General features: G+C 35.7%; 1 protein-coding gene across 29 annotated transcripts in view; it reads right to left on the bottom strand.

Annotated features, from left to right (window-relative positions):
- Positions 1–24391, bottom strand: part of ABI2 (abl interactor 2) — a 164565-nt gene that overhangs the window by 93835 nt on the left and 46339 nt on the right. For all 29 annotated transcript variants that reach the window (XM_036073866.2, XM_036073896.2, XM_036073881.2 and 26 more), the window contains exon 2: positions 3838–4005. In XM_036073866.2, the coding sequence (XP_035929759.1) occupies positions 3838–4005 (168 nt within the window). The remainder of the gene's footprint in view (positions 1–3837; positions 4006–24391) is intronic.

Below are 24391 nucleotides of genomic sequence, written 5' to 3'. Positions count from 1 at the left end.
ACTGAACCTCCATTTCTTTGCTTCTCCAACCCAATCTTCTCTCTAAATTCTTGGAATCTAATATTTTTGCTCAAATTGGGAAAAAAAAAATCTAGTCTCAAGGTATTGTAAGAACGTCCCGGCTCCCTCTAAAAACATAATATTTTTAATGAAGCATAAGAATAATAAAAAATATAAGTACCAAACATTTGGAAAAAACAGTATTTTAGAACAAGGGCTTGCAAACTACAGCTTACATGCCAAATCTGGCCTGCAGACTGCTTTTATATCACCTACAAGCTAAAAATAGTTTTTTACATTTTTAAATAGTTGTTTAAAAACATACAGAGAGAAGAATGAGACTGATACCCCATATCTGGCCCACAAAGCCTAAAATATTGACTATCTGGCCCTTTACAGAAAAAGCTTGCCAATCCTTGTATTTAGAGTATTTACTGAGTATTTGCCTTGTAAACAGAAAATATTTTCTCATACTATAATCTTTCAGTTTAGAAAATATAAAAGTTTTGAGGTTCAACTGACTTTTAAAACAAAGGACTCTTCCTGTACATTAAACATAATTGAAAAATATTTCAATCCTTAAAGCAAATGATAAAAAAATATGTAATTTTTTTAAAAATTACTGATTTCTTAGATATAGCCTTCATCACCCCATTTCTCCTATTCAACCTCTCACCCAACATACTATTTTGTATAGACTTAACAGGTGTTGGACAGCTGCAGATCCCTCACCTATCCAGGGATTGTTCAACTTCAAATGAAGATGATTCAAAACAAATAAAAATAAAATAAATAAATAAATAAATAATTTTTAAAAAGAAGATTCAACATATTCAGGGCTCTGACTCAGGCCCCTGTTATTTCTGACCTACTAAATCTCTATCCATTCACCTCTCCCATTTTTCACTTATTCCATTAAAATACTTTTAAAAACAGCATTAATTAGACCTATTAATTATATGTAGATTTATATGCTACTCAAAAATAAAGTGTTCTCATTAACTAATACATATAATTACAACTTCGGGTAGACTTACTCACTTTCCTCCTCAAGATTGCTACTCTTCTCTACCAAAGTAGTACAGAATTCTAATCAAAAAACATAATTATTAGGGAACCTGGCTGGCTCAGTCAGTAGAGCATCTGACTCTTGATCTCGGGGTCATGAGTTCAATCGTGCCCCACAATGGGTATGGGTGATTACTTTAAAAAAATAGATGATTATCTTTCACTGTCATTTGCTTATTGTCTTCTACCTTCACAATCTTCCTACTTTCTCTTACAAACTAATAACAAGCTGTTCATCCTCTTTAGGAACTCTAATATATTAATTTTTCTTCTGCATTTGCACTTTTCTTCTATTTTAGATCCTTTGCTAAGACTGCAAACATGCAGAAATTTTAAGACTTTCAAGTGTAAATTCAAAATTCTCTATCAGATTAGCAATTTGTCAACATTCCTATAGAAAACCAAGTTCATCCATTTCATCATTATTTCTTCTAAGGGGTCTCTCCAGAATAAAATTTACCTCTCATTCATTAAAACTCACCAATTAAAAAAAAACTCACCAATTCTTTGCAGGTTTCCTTTTTTACTTTAAGAGACACAGCAATACAATAAGCAGCAAATTTACAAAGTCTAGAGAAGTTTATATGGGGGGACACCTGGGTGGCTCAGTCGGGTCTTGATCAGGGTCATGAGTTCAAAGCCCCACATTGGGCTCCACACTGGGCATGGAGCCTACTTAAAAAAAAAAAAAAATTTAGGGGCGCCTGGGTGACTCAGGCGGTTAAGCATCTGCCTTCCACTCAGGTTATGATCTCAGGGTCCTGGGATTGAGTCCCACATCGGTCTCTGCTCAGCGGGGAGCCTGCTTCTCCCTCTAACCCTCCCCAACCTCGTGCTCTCTCTGACTCTCTCTCTCAAATAAAATATTTTTTAAAAAAAGTTTATATGGGATATAAAGAAAACCTTACCATGGCAAATTCATATTTAAGATTAAATTTAGTATTAAATAACACAAAATCCCTCTAAATTAGTCTGATGAACTCTCAAACAACAGAAATATAAGTGAGTCCTCCCATATCTGATTTGATTATCTGGACTGTATTTTATTTAATTACATAAGTTAAGGTTCAGACTTTGAAAAATTGTTAGATTAGTCAATTTCAGAAGAGTCCTAAACTCTTAAGATAAACAAAAAGAAAATATAATGTACACTTTTTTATAATGCACATTTAAAAACTTCTTTTTCCAGAAGAGTTCTAATCATCTAGGTATAAAAGAGTGTTGAGTACTACATCAAGGGACGCCTGGGTGGCTCAGTCAGTTAAGCGTCTGCCTTCAGCTCAGGTCACGATCCCAGGGTCCTGGGATTGTGTTCCACATCGGGAGCCTACTTCTCCCTCTGCCTGCCACTCTCCCAGCTTGTGCTGACAAATAAATAAATAATATTAAAAAAAAAATTAATACTACATCAAGTTACTCAAATAACAAGAGTGCTAAACTAGAAAAGCTCCAAAGATCTCAACAAAGAGAAGCAGACAGATCAAAACCTTTATCTTTTTAATGTTTTTTTAAAATTCATTTTGCAATTACAAATTCGCTTTTCACTGAAGTATTTATTTATTTAATTTTTTTTAAGGTTTTTATTTATTTATTTGTCAGAGAGAGAAAGAGCACAAGCAGGAAGAGCGGCAGGCAGAGCAGGCAGAGGGAGAAGCAGACTCCTCACTGAGCAGGGAGCCCGATGTGGGACTCGATCCCAGGTTCTGGGATCATGACCTGAGCTGAGGGCAGATGCTTAACTGACTGAGCCACCCAGACGTCCCTTCACCGAAGTATTTAAATGGCTCCAAAATACAGAAATGGTTATGAGAGCAATGACATACACATGCAACATTATGCAGCCATTGAAAATGTTTATGAAGAGCTTTTAACATCATGGGAAGATGTCTGTTATCATAGTAAAAGACTAAAATCCAAAATTCTATACATAATGTAATCACAGCTACATTTTAAAAACTATTTATAAGAAAAAAGTATTGGAACAAAGTAAAGCAAAGTAGTAAAGGTAAAAAGTTTGAACAGTAGAAAAAGGGTTTCTTTTCCATTTTATTCTTTTTCTATATGAGAATGGCTTTTAAAATGGAAAAAGTGTAACATTAATTTTTTTAAGTTTTATATAAAGATAATTCTGTAAGTTCACTTAGATTAATATTTTCATTATTGAGGGGCACCTGGGTGGCTCAGGCGTTAAGTGTCTGCCTTTGGCTCAGGTCATGATCCCAGGGTCCTGGGATCGAGCCCCACACCGGGCTCCCCGCTCCACGGGAAGCCTGCTTCTCCCTCTCCCACTCCCCCTGCTTGTGTTCTCTCTTTCGCTGTGTCTGTCTCTGTCAAATAAATAAATAAAATCTTTAAAAAAAAAATATTTTCATTATTGAGGTATGGTACCATCCTGGTAAACAAAAATCCTACCAAGAGAAAAAAAATTTTAAAGAAATGATCAGGCTATCCCATTAATATTTTTTTAAAAAGATAAAGAAACATGAAACTTGGTAAAAGTTGGAAGAAACCAGACAAATTTTTACCTCAAGGCTGATTATTTTAATATGACTACTGAATTTTAATAGAAACCATTAAAATCTCCTTCCCTGTAAAAATCACAGATAATCACTCCACAAAAAGAATCAAAAACAACCTGATACTGAATTTGTATTTTCCAAATCATACATGTGAGTTAAATCACATAGTAAAGGCTGCCAGCATTATACAGATAGCTTGTGTTTAAAAAGTGTTCCTCATAGGCAAAATAGAGAAACAGTGTAGTCTCACTTGTGAAATATGATTGATTGAAGATTCCATCCTTCGTAGCTGGGATGCCTGAATATCCAGCATCTGTAGAACATTGTTGGCCAAGGTATTTATCAGATAGGCAACACTTGCTAAGGACTGGGTGGTGTAGGCTTTGGTTTCTTCTAGAGCTCGCTGCTTATCTGCTGACTGAGGGGAAAAAAAAAATCATTAATTTAAAGATAACCCACTCTATCAATCTACTCTACAAAAATAGTCATCAAAACCATTGTTTCTGAATCTACACACCCTAGTTGAAAAGGTTCTGAATGTTAATTACCAATATCATGTAAACCCAACAACTACTGATTGAGTTGACTAATATTTTAATGTTGAATAGGTACCTCTTTGTATAGATGCAAATAAAATCTTATAGCCATTATTTAAAAAATTAGTTCCACTGGATATTTTGAGCAATGGCAGCAAATATATAGCTTCTCAAGATTACTGTTTGGAAAGGTAGCACTGATTTGAATGTATAAAGTCTGGCATCCATTTTTCTACTTTCCTGAATTTGTCCTTTCCTTCCACTCTAAGTGTAAAATGTGTCTATAATGTAGTATCTCATTAAAGGAATAATAATGATAAAACAATTAGGATAATGATAAGTAAAAATGACAAAGTAAATAAAAATGGGTTATAGTCATGATAAATAATGAGAAATTAAAATAAAAATAATTAAAGGGGCACGTGAGTGGCTCGGTTGGTTGGGTGTCCTACTCCTGATTTTGGCTTGGATCATGGTCTCAGGGTCGTGGAGTCAAGCCCCACACTGGGCTCCACGCTCAGTGCACAGTCTGCTTGAGATCCTCTCCCTCTCTTCCCCACCCTCTCCCCCCACCAATAAATAAAATAAATCTTTTAAAAAAATAAAATAATAAAAGATACCTTTCTTCTCAAGCATTTTAAGTGTTACAACTCTGAGACATAAATTGCTAAGTATCAAAACAGAGTACAGAGTAAAAAGTGGTTAATTCATTATTTCCAAGGTCCCAAGGCAAAACAATGGTAAAGATACATCTTCTATGCTGCTAAATGCTAGACACCATCTTCTTGTCCTAGTTCTAGAGAAAGACTGTGGTTCAGTAGAAAGTACACAAGCCTCTGAACCAGAAACCTTTTATGTTCATGTAAGCTCCACTATTTACTACAACATATCCATTTGGACAAGAGTAACAGTTTCTCAATTTCCTCAGTTACAAAGCAGAGGAAATAAACCTCTATATTAACCATTCTAAGCAGTGTGAACACCAAATAAGATAATGAATGTAAAACCACTTTCTAAAACTACAAATCTTTCTATGTAACAACTGTCATTATCTCTCTGAGTGGTCATTAACTGTTCAAAGTCCACTATGTTCCACTCTCTTCTCCTATACAGTATAGGAGTCAAAATTAACAACCTAGATATGTTTTTCCAGGGAGAGCAAAATTCTTTTTCTATTTTAATCCTTAGTAATTTCACTCTCTTCAACTTGAATTAACAACAGAGTTGAAACCAAATTTGGCTGAAGATAAATACTTTTTAAAAAACACTATAAAGAGGGGCACCTCAGTGGCTCAATCGTTAAGCGTCTGCCTTCGGCTCAGGTCATGATCCCAGGGTCCTGGGATCGAACCTCACATCGGGCTCCCTGCTCAGTGGGGAGCCTGCTTCTCCCTCTCACACTCCCCCTGCTTGTGTTCCCTCTCTCGCTGTCTCTCTCTCTCTGTCAAATAAATAAACAAAAATCTTAAAAAAAACAACAACAACATAAAGACTTCTAGATTCTGATTGTGCATGTAAGGAGCTTAGAAGTCACCATTGCATCATAACAAGTAAAAAGCTCAGCACAATGAAAAAAAAATCAACAACTTTTCTTGAATTCATAGTAAAAGCAGCAAGTCATTAACACTTTTCAGACACTACTCTAAATCAGAGTATTTACTATACAGAATTATTCAAAATTAAAACACTTAATTTTATAATATACCTTCTTCAAAGGATCAAGAGGATATTTGGAAAGATGTAATTATTTTCAATGCATTTTTTTATATTGATAGTATTTGAGATTTTTCTGAAAAACAAATATTATCACTTCATGCTCTGCCTTTGTTCCTAGTCTATGTGTGAAATCATGTAGCTGATTGATGCTGTATCAAAGATATGAAAGTTCCTTTTATATTAAATAGGCTCTGTGTATATCTACTTTTCTATGGAAGATTGAGGACCCTATAATGTAAAATTATGAAGAAAACCTAAATAGAGATGCTGTTTGTGGTTGATATAACATTGATGTAAATCAACATAAAGTATGTATTCAGGGCATCATTCTTCTTCTGCAACATAAAGTATGTATTCAGGGCATCATTGAAATAAGACAAAGGAACACTCTGAATTTTATAAACATATGGCTGTACCAATCGCTCTTTAGGAAAAAAAGCTGGCAATCCATTAAAATCCTGATGTATCCTCCTAATGGCAATTATGTCATAAAGTCACGAATATATGGAAGTCATGAATATCAGCTGATGAGATTGAAACAAAAAAAATCTTCACAGATATCAGAGTATAGCTAACTCTTTCCTAAAAGGGCACACATTTATTGTACATCCATATGTACTAAATAGTTGGCCTCAGTCTTGAAAACCAAAGAAAGCACAACTCTCAGATCATTATATGAGAAGAACAAGAATGCTTCTTGATTGCTTGTAATCTTTTTTTTGACCAGGGAGCACATAGTAGATTTTGAAGTGCTTTATTTGAACTATGTGTGAATCTAATATATTTTATTTAATAAAACTATATGGTTTCTAATATATTAAAAGAAAAAAATTATTCCTGGAACCCTTTGAGAGGAGAGGACACAGATGACATGATCGGCTATATAGAAATCCAAAAGAACTGACGAAAAAACTCTTGGAGCTAATAAGAGATTACAGCAAGGTGGCAGGATACAAGGTTAATATACAAAAGTCAATTGCTTTCCAGGAGTGAGCAAGTGGAATTTGACATTAAAAACACAATACCATTTACATTAATAACCAAAAATATAAAACACTTAAGTATATATCTAATAAAACATGTGCAAGATTGGGGCGACTGGGTGGCTCAGTTGGTTAAGGGTTTGCCTTTGGCTCACGTCATGGTCCCAGGGTCCTGGGATCGAGCCCCACATTGGGATCGCTGCTCAGCAGGGAGTCTGCTCCTGCCTCTTCCTCTCCCTTCCCCCTCATGCTCTTGCACGCACTCTCTCTCTCTCAATAAAATCTTTAAAAAAAAATTTTTTTTTAAATATGTGCAAGATCTATATGAGGAACATGGCAAAACTCTGACGAACAAAATCAAACAACTAAATAAATGGAAAAACAGTCCATGTATGGATTGGAAGATTCAATACTGTCAAGCTGTCCATTCTTCCTAAACTGAAATATAGAGTCAATGCAATCCCAACCAAAATACCAGCAAATTATTTTGTGTATATCAACAAACTGATTCTAAAATGTACAAGGGGAGGCAAAAGACATAGAATAGGCAATACAATATTGAACAACAAAGTTGGAAGACTAATACTACTCAACTTCAAGATTTACTCTACAGCTATAGTAATCAAAACAGTGTGGTACTGGTGAAAGAATGGACAAAAAAGTTTCATGGAACAGAACAGAGAATCTAGAAATAGACCCACATAAATACAGTCAATTGATCTTTAACAAAAGAACAAAGCAATACAATAGAGCAAAGATAGTCTTTTCAACAAATTGTGCTGGAAAAACTGGACATCTAAATGAAAAAAAAAAGAATCTAGATACAGAATTTATACTCTTCACAAAAACTAACTCAAAGTGGATTACAGACATAAAAGTAAACTGTAAAATTATGAAACTCCTAGAACACAGGAGAAACTCCTAGAACATAACACCCATATCTGGGTGACCTTGGGTATGGCAATAACTTTTTAGATACAAAATCAAAGGCATGATCCATGAAAGAATTAATTGATAAGCTAAACTTCATTAAAATTAAAAACTTCTACTCTTCAGAAGACAATGTCAAGAGAAATAAGACAACAAGCCATAGACAGGAAGAAAATATCTACAAAAGACATCTGATAAAGGACTGTTATCCAAAATATACAAACAACTCCTAAAAATCAACAATAGGAAAAAATTCAATTAAAATATGGGCCAAAGACATTCATGAACACCTCATCATAGAAGATATACAGATGGCAAATAAGCACATGAAAAGATGCTGCACATCATATGCCATCAGGGAATGCAAAATGGTACAGCCACTTTGGATGACAGGTTGGCAGTTTCCTACAAAACTAAACATACTCTTACCAGATGATCCAGTAATCCAGCTCCTTGGTATTTACCCAAAGGAGATGGAAACTTATGGTACACAAAAACCTATACACGAATGTTTACAGTAGCTATATACATAACTGCTGAAAGTTGGAAACAATCCAAGTCTGTCCTTCAATAGGTAAATGAATAAAAACTGTGGTACATCATACAATGGCATAAAGAAATGAGTTATCAAGCCATGAAAAGACATGGAGGAAACTTACATGCTTATTACTAAATGAAAAAAGATGAATCTGAAAAGGCTACATACTGTATGATTCCAACAATATGACATTCTAGAACAGGCAAGACTATGAAGACAGTAAAAGATCAGTGGTCGCCAGGGGCTGGTCAGGGGAGCGATGAATAGGTGGAACACAGGGAATTTTTAGAGCAGTGAAAATACTCTGTATGATACCATAATGGATACATGTCATTATACATTTATCAAAACCCACAGGGCACCTGGGTGGCTCAGTCGTTAAGCGTCTGCCTTCAGCTCAGGTCATGATCCCAGGGTCCTGGGATCAAGCCCCGCCATCGGGCTCCCTGCTCAGCAGGAAGCCTGCTTCTCCCTCTCCCACTCCCCCTGCTTATGTTCTCTCTCTCTCGCTGTCTCTCTCTGTCAAATAAATAAAATCTTAAAAAAAAAAAAAAAAACCCACAAAATGTAAAACAAGAGTGAGCCCTAAAGAAAACTATGGACTTTGGGTGATAATGATGTGTCAACATAGGTTCATCAATTGTAACAAATGTACCAATCAGGTGGGAGGGGGTGTTGAAATCTCTGTACCTTCCTCTCAATTTTGCTGTGGATCTAAAACTGCTCTAAAAAAATAAAGTCTTAAAAACAAACATACAAACATACATTCCAGGATTCTGTTATCAGCTACTTTCAAGACAGGCATATCTATGTCAAATTTCACAAATGTTGATGCAAACAAAAGATGTATAAATTGAAACAGACTCTTAACTATAGAGAACTGATGCTTACCTCGGGGAGGCAGGTTGGGGAGATGGGTAAAATAGGTGAAGGGGATTAAGAGCACACTTATCATGATGAGCACTGAGCAATGTATAGATAGAATTGCTGAGTATATTGTACACCTGCAACTAATATAACACTGCATGTTAACTATACTAGAATTAAAATTTAAAACTTATTTTTTTAAGATTTTATTTGAGAGAGAGAGCAAGCACAGGAGCAGAGGGAAGGGCAGAGGGAGAGGGAGAGAGAGAAGCAGACTCCCTGCTGAGTGTGGAGCTGGACGCAGGGGGCTTAATCCCAGAACCCTGAGATTATGACCTGAGCCAAAGTCAGACACTTAACCAACTGAGCCACCCAGGCGCCCCTAAAATTAAAAATAAACTTTTTTTAAAGGTGTAAAAATTATACTGTCATTAAACTTATTTAAAATTGGAATTATGCTTATAAATTATACTATAAACTGCAATTTATTTTTAAGAATTTAACATGGATAACCCTACAGTTAAAGGTAACAAAACTCCAACCCTTCTATTCTAGCTAATGTTTGCCAAATTTTTCACACTATGCCTAAGCAGATTATTCAAACAAGAGCCACAGATTGTAGGATTTTTAATATATCAGATTACACCTATTTAAGAACAACTATGAGTGATACTAAATCACTCTTTCCCAAATGGAAGTTCATGGATATTCTCCGGGAACCAGCAGATCTCTTTAATAATTTTTTGTATTATTTTTTTACTTTCATAATAATTTACAAAATTTTAAAATTCACACATTAACATTACATAATATAAATTACCAAATAACTAAGAAACAAAGCAAATTCAGCACTGCTTTGAGGTTCAATTGTGTTAGGCCCAAATCATCCTACTGTAATTATAAAGCAAATTAATGAGATAAAAGAGGCAAAGTTAATATATAAATAATGCACGCACACCAAATGATGACCAAATATACATTACACTGTGCTGTACAAACAAACGGAAGTATTTTTATAGGGTTTGCAATTGCTTAAAAAACTTGGAGACTTAATTCATTCCAAGGAACCACCACAGGGCAAGTCCATCGTACACTCTGTAATACTGCTCAAAAGAATCAGTAAACCTGCCACCATATTCAAATTTTAAGGACAACTGGAGTTTTTGCAAAATATCACCCATGACATCGCTGTTTCTGACTTATTTTTATTCATTTAGTAGTTTTGTTTATAAATTTACTACATATTTATGATTTTTACGAGAGCTGTAATTATAATTTTATGTTTGAACATTAAATAACATTAGCATAAAAATTAAATGTACTTTTCAAAATAAGTTAACACAGGCAGTCAGATTTCTTTCTTTCCATTTAAAAGGGTTTATCCTTGGGGCACCTAGGTTACTCAGTCAGTTGAGCCTCCAACTCTTGGTTTCCACTGGGGTCATGATCTCAGGGTCATAGAATGGAGCCCTGCATCGCACTCCACTCTTGTTGCAGAGTCTGCTTGAGATTCTCTCTCCCTCTCCCTCTGCCCACCCCCTCACGCTCTCTCAAATAAATAAATCTTTTTTTTAAAAAAAGGGGGGGGGCACCTGGGTGGCTCAGTCAGTTAAGCGTCTGCCTTCGGCTCAGGTCATGATTCCAGGGTCCTGGGATCGAGCCCCGCATCAGGCTCCCTGCTCGGCGGGGAGTCTGCTTCTCCTTCTCCCTCTGCCCCTCCCCCTGCTTGGGCTCTCTCTTTCTCTCTCTCAAACAAATAAATAAAATCTTTAAAAAATAAATAAATAAATAAAAATAAAAATAAAAATAAAAAAGGGGGGGGTCTGTCCAATAAATAGATAGATAGATAGATAGATAGATAGATAGATAGATAGATAGATAGGGTTGTCCTTTACACAAGCCTAAGAATTACTATGTCAGTTCTGGGGCACCTGGATGGCTCAGTCAGTTAAACGCTCAGCTCTTGATTTCAGCTCAGGTCATGATCTCAGACGTCTGGGCGTGGAGCCTGCTTAGGATTTTCTCTCCCTCTTCCTCTGCCCCTCCCCCAGCCCATGCTCTCTATCTCTAAAACGAGTGAATAAAATCTTAACAAAAAAAAAAAAAAAAAAAGAATTACTATGTCAATTCATATGTAAATATGAAAAAAAGAATGCAAATATAGTCCTGTAAACATTAAGGTAATAGCCCCAGAATACATGTAGACTAAGGGAGATAAATACTTTTTTCTTGGTACCACAGAATAAGATTACATTCAATGAACTAGAAATAATTCATTTATCTGTGATACTCATTCTTGTACAAAATTCACAGACAGCAACTATTTTCATTAATAGAAGAGGCAAAAAATCTTGGGGCACCTGGGTGGCTCAGTCAGTAGGATGTCCAACTTTTGGTTCCTGCTCAGCTCATGATCTCATGGGGTCCTAAGATTGAGCCCAGTGTAGGGTCTGCACTCAGCAGGGAGTCTGCTTGAAAATTCTCTCCTTCTGCCCCTTTTCCCAACTCAGGTTCTCTTGCTCTCACATGCTCTTTCTCTTTCTCCCCCTCTCTCTCAAATAAATAAATAAATAAATCTTTAAATAGAAGAGGCAAAAATCTGTTTCCCATAAGCTGTGTGAAACAAAAATAACAAAAAATGACATATAGAAGTAAATGCTGAGTATAAATGCTACAGTGAAGGAGAGCAGTGTGGCCACTGTTGCAAAAAAAAAAAAAAAAAAGTTCAATGTAACAAATCTACCACATATATAACTGAGCTTAGAGCGGATTTTAAAACATTGTATCTGCTCTCAAGGATCTATTATGGGAGAAGATTCATATAAATTACTAAAGTGAATTAAACAAGGGGAATAAAAACAAAAGTACAGTGAAATAAGGATAATATGATAGATGGTATGAGGAAAATGGCACAGCTGATTCAGAAAAATAAAATCCCCACAGATTACCTGTATTATATGTATATTTTTAATCAGGTAAACAAACCATCTTATGGGGCACCTGGGTGGCTCAGTTGTTGAGCGTCTGCCTTCGGCTCGGGTCATGATCCCAGGGTCCTGGGATCAAGCCCCGCATCAGGCTCCCTGCTCAGCAGGAGGCCTGCTTCTCCCTCTCCCACTCCCCCCTGCTTGTGTTCCCTCTCTCGCTGTGTCTCTGTCAAATAAATAAATAGAATCTTTTAAAAATAAATAAATAAACCATTTTATGACAAGTCTTAAGTAAGTGTGTAAAAAGAACTCTATTCCCTATTAATCTTCAAATAACAATGTCAGGAAACTTTTACATCATTATTACTTTGCATTAATAACCAAAATAGGCTCACAATGGGGACATGAGTTAATTTTTTCATATGATAAATACCCTATATATAAACAACTCTCTATATGAACAACCATCTATATTTTTTCTTCTTAATTTGTAAAAAGCTTATTCCATCTTGGCTTCTAAGTCATGAGATTATAATACTGGAACCAGAATTTATTCAGAAATCCGTAATTTTTACTTAGCCATTAATTCTACCCCTAACCTATTTCCAATGGGCATATTTGAGAGTGAAGCCATCCTCATCATTTTCTCTATCAGATCCTCTACCACTCGATTTGAATGTTAAGAACATTCGTTTTCAAATATATAGCTACCCCTCCAATCCTTCAATACAGCAATTCTGGAACCACTTCAGCACATGATCAACTAACAATATTCTGATACACCTGAGTCTGACACTATGAACCAATATTCTCTGCCTTCATCAGGCCATAACTTACCCTAAAAACATATCTCTATTCCAAGGGTTTCACTATTTTGGTCTGGGCTTATATAAATTCCACTACATTTATAGCTCTAAATCTATCTTAGAAAAATAATCAAATATGAAAGAAGGCACAGACACAGTGAATGGCAAAAGGGAAAAAACACAAGACTGATTAACAATACATTTATATAGTACATTCATGTAGTAATGAAAATAGTTCTGCTATGAATTACTGAGATGGAAATACAGCTACAAAATAATTAAGTTCAAAAGAGCTGGTTACAAAGCAACTTTAACACAATCATCCTAATTCTGTAGTTGCCTGTGTATAAGTAAATATGCGCACAAGAAAAAAGAAAAAAATAAGCCCCATAATGTTAATATAAGTTTTCTCTGAATACTGGCAATATAATTTATTTAGGTCTTTTAATAAAGATTTTTAATATGGTCCACTTTTTTTTTTTTTACTTCAGGCAAATATTGCTTGCCTTGTCAGAAAAAAATAAAGCATCAGCTTTTTTTTTAACTGTAACACATGCATTAATACAAAAGAACAGAAAATTGAGTGTTCTGTCCTAGTCAACTCTAAGGAATATTTTTAAGGCACTAAAGTTCCAAAACAATTTTTTAAAATATTTCTGAAGTGTATTTTACATTTGTATGCTTACTGAAAGTTATTTTGGGCTCAAAGGTTTTTTCTTGTTATTTCTTTTTTCTTTTTTTAATTTTATTTTATTATGTTATGTTAATCACCATTTTCTTGTTATTTCTAAATTCAAAAGGAAGTTTTAAAGGGTTGAGGTTGCTGCACATCTACACTATGGATAAGTCAATCCAAGGACATTAAGGTTTCATAAGAACCTGGTATAATAAAAGCTGATATTCTAAGTTTGAAATTTTTGTGCTCACTTCAGCAGCATATCTACTAAGTTTGAGATTTTTTTTCCCCATAAAGTGTTCAATAAAGACTGGAATAAATGTAGACAGACACTATTTCAGTAAAACTGATATCAAAATTTCTACTTTATCTTTAACCTATTAATGACAAAAGAAGCTAAAATATCTTATTTCATGTAAAACTGTTAACAGCACTTTAATAGAGGTTGTTTTGCAGTTCCTAAGCAGCAAAATCTGATAATACTTGTGACTTTTGCTATAAATTTATTTAACTATTGACTATATTATGGTTATAGGTCATGCACTAAAGGCAATAGGACACTTCAACCCAGCTATTTAATATTCCTATTTAAATGAGATTAAGTTACGATAAAAGAAAAAAATCACTTAGATAAGAGAAAAATTATCATAGGTTTATAAAAAAACGTAACGTATGCTCTGGTAAATACAAATAGTCCCATGAAGACAGATCTTACACAGAATAGTAACCTCCCTCACAGGTCCATATTGTGCAGTGATTAATCCTTCCAATCTTGCTATCTCTTTACTTCCCCTCATGATACCAATTACTTTCTACATGGAGATGTTCCCAAAAATTCTGTCTTCAAACTACTTCTCTTCTTGCTGTACCTTCACTCCTTAAAAAGAAACTTCATTCCTTCCTCAGCTGTCAATTCCAAGCACACAATTTTAAAATCTATTTACAGCTTACTTTACATCTCTCCCAAACCCTTATTTTTGTTTACATGGCATCTCATCTTTTATATTGTAAAACGCTAACTCATCACCTTCCCCAAAACCACTTCCTCCTGATTCTGTTCATAACATCATTACTCCATCATCTAAGATACTTTCCAACTCTCTGTATCCTACACCTTATCAGTTGGCAAGATACTTATATTCTAACTGTGCCTTACATTCTTTCAATTCCACTGCCTAAATTCTACTCCAGGCCCTCCTCATATCTTGCTAGTACTACTTATACTAGTTCCCGGGTCAGTTGTAGTATCTTACAATCTGAAGATTGTCCTGAAGATTCATCATCCTAAATCAGTTCTGAAGCCCCCACAGCGTTCTCCTACCTACTTCTATATAAACTCTTCTACTATCACTTAGAGCCTCCCTAAATATGGCCTAGAATTCATCTCCCATTCAACCCTACTAGGACCTTAGATTACAGTTTAATGAGATTTATGGTTCTCAAAACACAGATCATGATTTCTTACCTTTGTGTCTTTGCTTATTTACTTCACCAGTAACCCACCAACTTCACCAACCCCTGCCTCTTCAAGGAAGCCATCCCTGATTGTGATACTCATCATTTTTAATTGAGAATTCCCACAGCATTTTATCAGATTTTCAGCACATATCTTATAATAGCATGCATATTTCATTGATCCAAACTCCCACACCCCTAGTGGTAAGCCCTTGAGGGTAAGCACTATGCCTTACGTATCTTCATATCACATTACAAACAGAAGTCACATATTATTTATTGAACTGTATCTATCTTAAGGTTCCAGAGAATCATGGTTACTTCTATCACCCAATTGAAGTGGAGGTGGAATAAGGGAAGTGATATAAGGGAGATTTCCTGGATTTCCAGAAGGTTTGGCACCATCCAGGCTATTCATGGTTATTATGTATCCCTAAGAAGAAAATTTAAACTTATTTCTCAATTTGGTGTTCTGTGATTGGTACTTGGAAATAAAAAGAATAAGAACTTTATACCCTCTAGAAGCAGCTCAAAACAGTAATATCATTACCACTAGGTTCCTACCTTTATTTACCTTTCCTTTCTACTTCTACTAAACAGAATCACAGATTTGGCAGATATTTAAGTGTATAGATAATGGGGAAGGGGCAGGAAGAGAATGACAATATTTAGGGAGCATGAGTGGGAACATGCAGGAGAGAATTCTCCTCTACAGATAACACCCTTGAGATCTATTGTCCGTTTCTTTCTCTTCCCAAGCACTAAATCTCTTGCCTAGTCCAGTCCAGTATATTACACTACCTGGAAGATATATAATTATTTTTGTTCTGACTGTAACTATAACCAGATTAGGTAAAGAATAGGTACTTAGTTCTCAGTAAATGTTGGCCCATCTACAGTATTAAACAATTCTTCTAGACCCTCCATGATTTAATTCCATCAGTTTGTTTCAATAAACTCTTATTCACTGAACACATATTACATGACACATATCCTACTATGCAATAGGATATCAAAATGAATCCATGTTCTCTGCACTCAAGAATTTTTCACTCCTGGGGCACCTGGGTGACTCAGTCAGTCATGCATCTGACTCTTGGTTTCGGCTCAGATCATGATCTCAGGGTCATGGGATCGAGCCCCACGACAGGCTCCACACTCAGCATGGAATCTTGTTCCTCTCCCTCTGCTCTGCCCCACCCCACTCTCTCTCTGGCTTTCTCTCTCTCTCCCCCAAATAAATAAAATCTTAAAAAAAAAAAAAAGTTTTCAGCCCAATACAGAGAAAGGCAAACAAAATATCAATGCAAAATGTTCAAGCATATGAATATCCAAGTAGGACCACTAGCTTAGATGACCATCCAAGTAGAGCCTCAAGAATGGAGTCAGTACTGCCAAGCAGGGGTGAGAGAAGTTATTCCAAGCAAAGGAAACAGCCTAAACAAGGACAAAGAGGCCTGAAAAAGATTCCTTAGTTCAGAAAACATGTAGTTCAGTATTATTAACCTATCATTACTTTACTACCAACCCTGCATTAAGACTGAAATGTGCTAGAACTTCCTTCTTATCAAATGTGCTAGAACTTCCTTCTCATCATGTAAGAAATTAAAATATCACACATGTGGGGACACCTGGGTGGCTCAAACATCCAACTCTTGATTTCAGCTCAGGTCATGATCTCCAGGCCGTGGGATCCAGCCCTGCGTCAGGCTCTCACAAGGGCAGAGTCTACTACTCTCCCTCTCCCTCTGTCCCTTCCCCCTTCTCATGCTCTCTCTCTCTCTAAAAATAAATAAATAAAATCTTAAAAAACTATATCACACATGTAATTAATCTAGTTAGGTCACGGCAGAGTCACAGCATCTGACTCAATAATGGGGCTAAGGGGAGTATTCTTAGAATACCTATTTACTGAGTTTTCAATTCTGCATTCCAACAAATCTAACTAAACCAAATTTGAAAGAAAGACCCCATCACTAAATTTCACTGAAATTCCAATAATAACTTCTAAAATATATGATAATCATTACATGCAAATGGGAAGTTTTTGCCAAAGGATGGTGCAAAACATTAGAAATATACACTTATTATGCCTTCAGAATTATTCAACTATTAAGTTCTATGATGCTTATGAAAGAATATATTCATGCTTTGCTTTCAGATTTCTGGATGGAGAAGGAAGTCTAAAAAAAAAAAACAGTATGGCATTCAAATTAGAATGAGTCATACATGTCATAGTGAAAAACAGTAAAACATAATTAGATAAACATAGACGATTTACCAAAAAAATAACACAAGACAGATATGAACATGGGAAAATATTCAGCTATACAAATGATGGGGGGAAGGAAGAATGACAAAAACAAAACACCATTTTTACCAAGTAATTAACAAGAAAAAAAAGTTTTAAAAAGCATACCCACAACTGTTTTAAATTTGCTTTGTGATTATCTTGTTTTGGCAGATGAAGAAAGAGAACTCATAAAAAGGATGCCAAATACTCTTAAGAAAGCTAAAGTAATACTGAACTTGTGAGTATATACTTATGGTAAAATGTGCTACATTCTAATGATGTTATATTTTCCTAAATTCTTAGGGTAGCACTAAAAAATAAGCCTTTAGTTAGAAACAACAAAAAAGGGGAACAACCTACATATGCAAAAATAAATTAAGCAAACCTGACTATTATGCAGTCTCTAAAAATGTTAATATGTTGTTACATTATATTATGTAATATTTATACTTGTTATTGCTTTGTTACTATTACTTCATTATACTTTCTTTAATCATGGAAAAACTCTATAAATGACTACAAAGAAAACATACAGTATGCATTTAATTATGTAAAAACATGCAAGAATGGGGAAAAGGGAAAATTTACATCAGTTGAAATGTTAGGGTAATGGAAGAGTAACTTTTTTCTTTTGAAATTCACAATTTAAAATGTCACATGTACACTAAGCAAACAGATTTTAAAAGGTGACAGATGACATTAAAAGCACAGGCAACAAAAGAAAAAGCAGATAAAATGGACTTCATCAAAATTAAAAACTTTTGGGCAAAGGACCCTATCAAGATACTGAAAACACAACCCACAGAATGGGAGAAAATACTGGCAAATCATATTTTGATAAGGGATCAATAGCCAGAATATATAAAGAACTCCTACAATTCAACAACAAAAAACCCAATTAAAAAACGAGTAAAAACATTTGATAGAGATTTCTCCAAAGACATACAAATGACCAAAAAGTGCATGAAAACATGCTCAACATCACATCATTAGAAAAATGCATATCAAAACCACCTGATACTACTCCATACACATTTAGAATGGCTATTACTTAAAAAATAATAATAATAACAGAGGGGCACCTGGGTGGCTCAGTCATTAAGCATCTGCCTTTGGCTCAGGTCATGATCCCGGGGTCCTGGGGTCGAGCCCCTCATCAGGCTCCCTGCTCGGCAGGAAGCCTGCTTCTCCCTCTCCCACTCCCCCTGCTTGTGTTCCTGCTCTCGCTATCTCTCTCTCTCTGTCAAATAAATAAATAAAATCTTTAAAAAAAAAAATAACAGAAAATAACAAATGTTGGCAGGGAAGCAAAGAAATTGGAACCCCTGTGTACTGCTGGTAGAAATGTAAAATGGTGCGGAAACTGTGGAAAACAGTTTGGCAGTTTCTCAAAGAGTTAAACATAGAATTACTATATGATCCAACAATCCCACTTCTAGGTATATATACAAAAGATTTGAAGCAAGTATTGAAAAAGATACTTGTACACCAATGTCCATAGCAGATTACTTACAAGATAGAAACAACCTAAATGACCCTCCACAGATGAATGGATAAATAAAATCTGGTGGATACAAACAATGGGATATAATTAAACCTAAAAAGAAATGAAATTCTGGTACATGCTACAACATAGATGAACCTTGAAAACATAACTTTAAATGAAATAAGCAAGACATGAAAGATCAATGTTATGATTCCACTTATATAAAGTACCTAGAATAGGCATATTCATCCAGATAAAATTAGAGCAGAGGTGCCAGGGGCTAAGGAGAGAGGAGAGTGGGGAACTACTGTTTAATGAGTACAGAGTTTCTATTTGGGATAATGAAAAAGTTCTGGAGATGGATAGTGGTAATGGTTGTACAATACTGTGAATGTACTTAATGACACTGACTTGCACACGTTAAAATGGGGGCGCCTGGGTGGCTCAGTTGGTTAAGCGACTGCCTTCGGCTCAGGTCGTGATCCTGGAGTCCCTGGATCGAGTCCCGCATCGGGCTCCCTGCTCGGCGGGGGGTCTGCTTCTCCCTCTGACCCTCTTCCCTCTCGTGCTCTCTGTCTCTCATTCTCTCTCTCTCAAATAAATAAATAAAATCTTTAAAAAAAAAAAAAAAGAATAGAAGCAAAGGAAAAAAAAAACAGCTTTAAAAAAATGGTTAAAATGGTTAATCATACAATATGTATATTTATCACAATAAAAACCACTAAATAAAAAAAAGGGATAGAATGATAATCTCTTAAGGGCACAATATATATGTATTTTTAAACACATATCCTTTAGGTTATGATAATGGGATCAACTGAGAATGAACTTTGTGAATTCATGGTGTATCATTTGGTTTTATCAATTTTTTAAAACTTTAAAATTGGAACTTTCAGAGTCATTTTCAGACCTCTGGATCAATGCACCCCAAAGTATAATCTAGTATAGTCCTAGTCTAAAACCAAAATATTCATTTTTTTGAGACTACACTTTAGAATTTTTCTTCTATAAAATATAGCCATTACTTCTTCTAATTTTTTTCAGTTAGAATTAAAATATACCTATATCCCCAAAATACAGCCATTACTAAAGTCTTTCATTAGCTACAGGGAAAGGGTGTTTAGTAACAATGAACAATGAACCAGCATGAACACACTAACCATATCAACAAACTGTGACTGATTTCTTCTATTTCTGATAACAAAGTCAGCAAAAACTACTTTTACTTCCTAGTGAAGCTTCACCGTTATGGTGTTAGCACTTAGCCACAATACACCAAGAAAATACTGAAGTAGACACAAATGGCTTACTACACAGGTACACATGTCATCTATAAGACAGAACTCAAATCAAAATTGACAAAGAAGCCTCTGCTATCTCAAAAGCTAAGAATTTCACAATTACATGTAAGATCTCACCTCCACGATTACTATTTATCACTAGTCTCTTTTCTAAGGATATAAGGCTAAATCCTTAAGTCTGTTCCCACTTATGCATTACTAGAACCATGTTGAATCTGAGTTGTCTCTAAGAAAGTCAAAAGGAAGTGGGAACCTATTTGGGACAGATATCAAGAAGTCTGGAAGAAAATGGAAAATATGCAGTATTTAAAAGCATGGAAATGCAGAACACTCCTGTAACCCCAAAACTGCCTAGAAACAGTATGCAATACAAATAGGTGCCAAAAAAAATAAATAAATAAACAAAATGAAAAACTGAATGAGGTGTAGAGTATAAAGAGAAGAGATGATGACTAGGAACTATCCTTCAGAACCCAACCTTCAGAGACTGGATAATGAGAAAGTAGAGAATCTGTAAATGATGAATGAGGTAGAACACTGGAGACTGCAATATTATAGAAACCAAGAGAAGAAACCATTTCAAGAAGGAAGACATGGTCAATGCTACTGAGAAATCAGGAAAGATGAGGTCAGAAAAGCACCCAGTGAATGGCTGTGGCAATATGGAATCATTTGATTAATTTGAAAAAAAAGTATTTTTGTTTAATAGTACTGTAGAAACCAGATTAGAATGAATGTTAAGAATAAAGGAAGCAGGTGGCTCAGTCGGTTAGGCAGCTGCCTTTAGCTCAGGTCATGATCCCAGGGTCCTGCGATTGAGTCCCTACATCGGGCTCCTTGCTCAGAGGGGAGCCTGCTTCTCCCTGTCCCTCTGCCTGCTGCCCCCCGCCCCCCGCTTGTGCTCTCTGACAAATAAATAAGTCTTTAAAAAAAAAGAATAAAAGGAAACACAGGTAGATAAATCTTCGAAAAATGTTCATATAGGGAATTAAAGAAATGGGACCACAGCTAGATGAGAATATAGGGTTGAAAAAATAGTTTAAGATGGGAAATGATAGAGCATGTTTCCATGCTGATATAGATGTTCCAATGGGACAGGAGCAGTTGAAGAGGCAAGAGAGTTAAAGTAAAATATTTGAGAAAGAGCTCAAATAGAGCAAGTGGTCTTTGACAGAAAGAGGACAGTACTTTTAACAGAAAAGAGAAAAAGGAGAAAGTTGCTGCAGGGATAAGGTTTACAGATTTTAAGGTGGAAAGATGAAGGAGATTTAGTACAGTGATTTTAATCTCTGAAGTATGAGGCAGGGTCATCAGGAAGACAGGCTTTGGATATAAGAGACAGATGAAGATGTAATAGAATTATCGCAAGAAAATTAAATGAGATCATGCATGCCAAAAATTTAGCACAGAACTTGACACAATGGAAGAGCTCAAAAAATGACAGCCCCTTTTATGTAATCTGATCTTTAGATGGAGAAAGTCTGCTAGATATAAAGAAAGCAATGGTCAAAAAGACAACCATGATCTCAAAAAGTGTTATATCACAAAATGTTTTAAATTCTAAAATGAAGTTTCAAAGTGGCAATAAACAAAAATCTATACCCAACAGAGTGAAAAATATAAATTCAAAAACAAATTTGAGACAGAAAACTTAAAACTTCAACTCTGTAAAAGACAGTTACATTGAAAAAATAAGCCACAAACTGAGGGGGAAAAAACATTTACAAAACACACATTTGATAAAAGACCGGCATCTGAAATATACAGGGAACTCTTAAAACTCAAGAATGGCTAGGGGCACCTGGCTGGCTCAGTTGGTAGAGCATGTGACTCTGGATCTCAGGGTCATGAGTTCAAGCCCCAGCTAGGTGTAGAGCCTACAAAACAAACAAAGAAACAAAACCCTCAAGGGTAAGTAAGCAATCAAACTTTAAAAAAAAAAAAAAGAGAGAGAGATCATGGGTGCCTGGGTGGCTCAGTTGGTTGAGTGTCCGACTCCTGGTTTCGACTCAGGTCATGAACTCAGGGTCATGGGACTGAGCCCCACGTCAGGCTCTGCGCTCAGCGCTGAGTCTGCTTGAGATGTTCTGTCTCTCCCTCAGCCCCTCCCTCCTCTCGTGCCCCCCCAAAATAAATAAGATTTTTAAAAAAACAATAGATCTGAACAGATACTTCACCAGTGAAGCTAAACAGATGGCAAATAAGCATATGAAAAGGTTCAACATATGTCACAAGGGAACTGCAAATTACAATGAGATACCACTACACACCTATTAGAATGGCTAAAATACCAAACACTAACGCCACCAAATGCTGAAAAGGATGTGGAACAAGAAATTTCTTTTACTGATGGTGAATGGAAGACAGTTTGGCAGTTTCTTACAAAACTAAACATACTTTTACTATGTGATGCAGTGACCATGCTCCTTGGTATTTACCCAAATGAGCTGAAAACAGGTTTATACAAAAACCTGCACAAGAATGTTTTGGCAATTATAATTAATTGGAAGCAACAAAAATGTCCTTCAATAGGTGAATGCATAAACAAATTGTGGTACATCATACAATGGAATACTATTCAGCAATACAAAGAAATGAGCTATTAAACCATAAAAACACATGGAGGAACCTTAAATGTACATTGCTCAGTGAAAGAAACCAAACTGAAAAGGCTACGTACTATATAATTCTAGCTATATGACACTCTAGAAAATGTAAAGCAAAACCATGGAGACAGTAAAAAGATCAGTGATTGCTAGGGGTTTGTGGGGAAGGAAGGAGGGTTGAAGAGGTGGAGCACAGGGGAATTTTAGGGCAGTGAAACTATTCCTTATGATACTGTGATTTGTCAAAACCCACAGAACATATAAGACCAAGCATGAACCCTAATGGACTTTAGTTAACAACAATTACGGACACTGGTTCATCAGTTGTAACAAATGTACCACACTAATGCAAGATGTTAACAATAGGGGCAACTGTGGGGAGGTGGGGTTAGAGGTATATGAGAACACTCTACACTTTCATTTTTCAGTAAACCTAAAACTGGTCTAAAAACAAAGTCTACTTTAAAAAAAAAACCTACAACCAATAGAGTTAAAGACATAAAACCGTTTAGAAAAACACGAAGGTAGGAGGGGACTGGGTGACTCAGTCGTTAAGTGTCTGCCTTCGGCTCAGGTCATGATCCCATGGTCCTAGGATCGAGCCCCGCATCGGGCTCCCTGCTCGCAGGAAGCCTGCTTCTCCCTCTCCCAATCCCCCTGCTTGTGTTCCCTCTCTTGCTGTGTCTCTCTCTGTCCAATAAATAAATAAAATCCTTAAAAAAAAAAAAAAAAAGAAAAAAGAAAAGAAAAGAAAAACACAAAGTTAGAGCAAGGAATAGATTAGAAAATTCAGGAAAAAAAATTAAAATAAGTCATTAACAAGAAAAAAACGTTTAACCTCACTAGCACAGCACAGTTTCATGCTTAAAGCCTGGAATCAAACATATTTGGGCTCCTCCATTTACTAGCTATGTTACCATAAGCAAGGTTTTAAACTTTTCCAAGCATATGTCTCTCAAAGTGTAGTCTACTGACTAGCATAAACACCATCAAATGGAACCCACGTGTTTGAAATGCAGAACCCTGGACCAAATCCTACAAGTACTGATTTAGAATCTGATTTAACAAGATGCCTAGGTGATTCATACGCACATTAAAGTTCGAGAAGTCTACTCTAAGTCTCAATTTTCTCACTTCTCTAATGAAGACGAGATTAGTATTTATCTCAGAAGACTTAAAATTAAATAAGGTAAAACACAAAAATACTTAGCAACCACCAAAAACTTGATAATGTTTGCTAATACTGTAACAGTAACTGAAGCAAAGTAAATTAAAAGTAAACTACTTTTAAAAGTAAACTACTAGCAAAAAGGGGCGCCTGGGTGGCTCAGTCGGTTAAGCATCTGCCTTCGACTCAGGTCATGATCCCAGAGTCCTGGGATTGAGCACCACATGCTCCCTGCTCAGTAGGGAGTCTGCTTCTCCCTCTCCCTCTGCCCCTCCTCCTGCTTGTGCTCTCTCTCTCAAATAAATAAAATCTTTAAAATAATAATAATAATAAATAAACTAGCAAATTTCAAAAACAACAATCAAGGCTGCTGAAGATGAAGTAAGACAGATAACCATCCACACAACTGGTTAAAATGTATGTGAGGTATAATCTTTCTGGAAAGCAATTTGGCAAGATGTACCAAATGTCTTTAAAATGTTCATACTCGGGGCACCTGGGTGGCTCAGTCATTAA

This window comes from Halichoerus grypus, chromosome 4 (genome assembly GCF_964656455.1).
Source record: "Halichoerus grypus chromosome 4, mHalGry1.hap1.1, whole genome shotgun sequence".
Taxonomy (NCBI): Eukaryota; Metazoa; Chordata; class Mammalia; order Carnivora; family Phocidae; genus Halichoerus; species Halichoerus grypus.
Note: the sequence above shows the minus strand (reverse complement) of the source record. Positions and strands in the feature narration are given on the sequence as shown.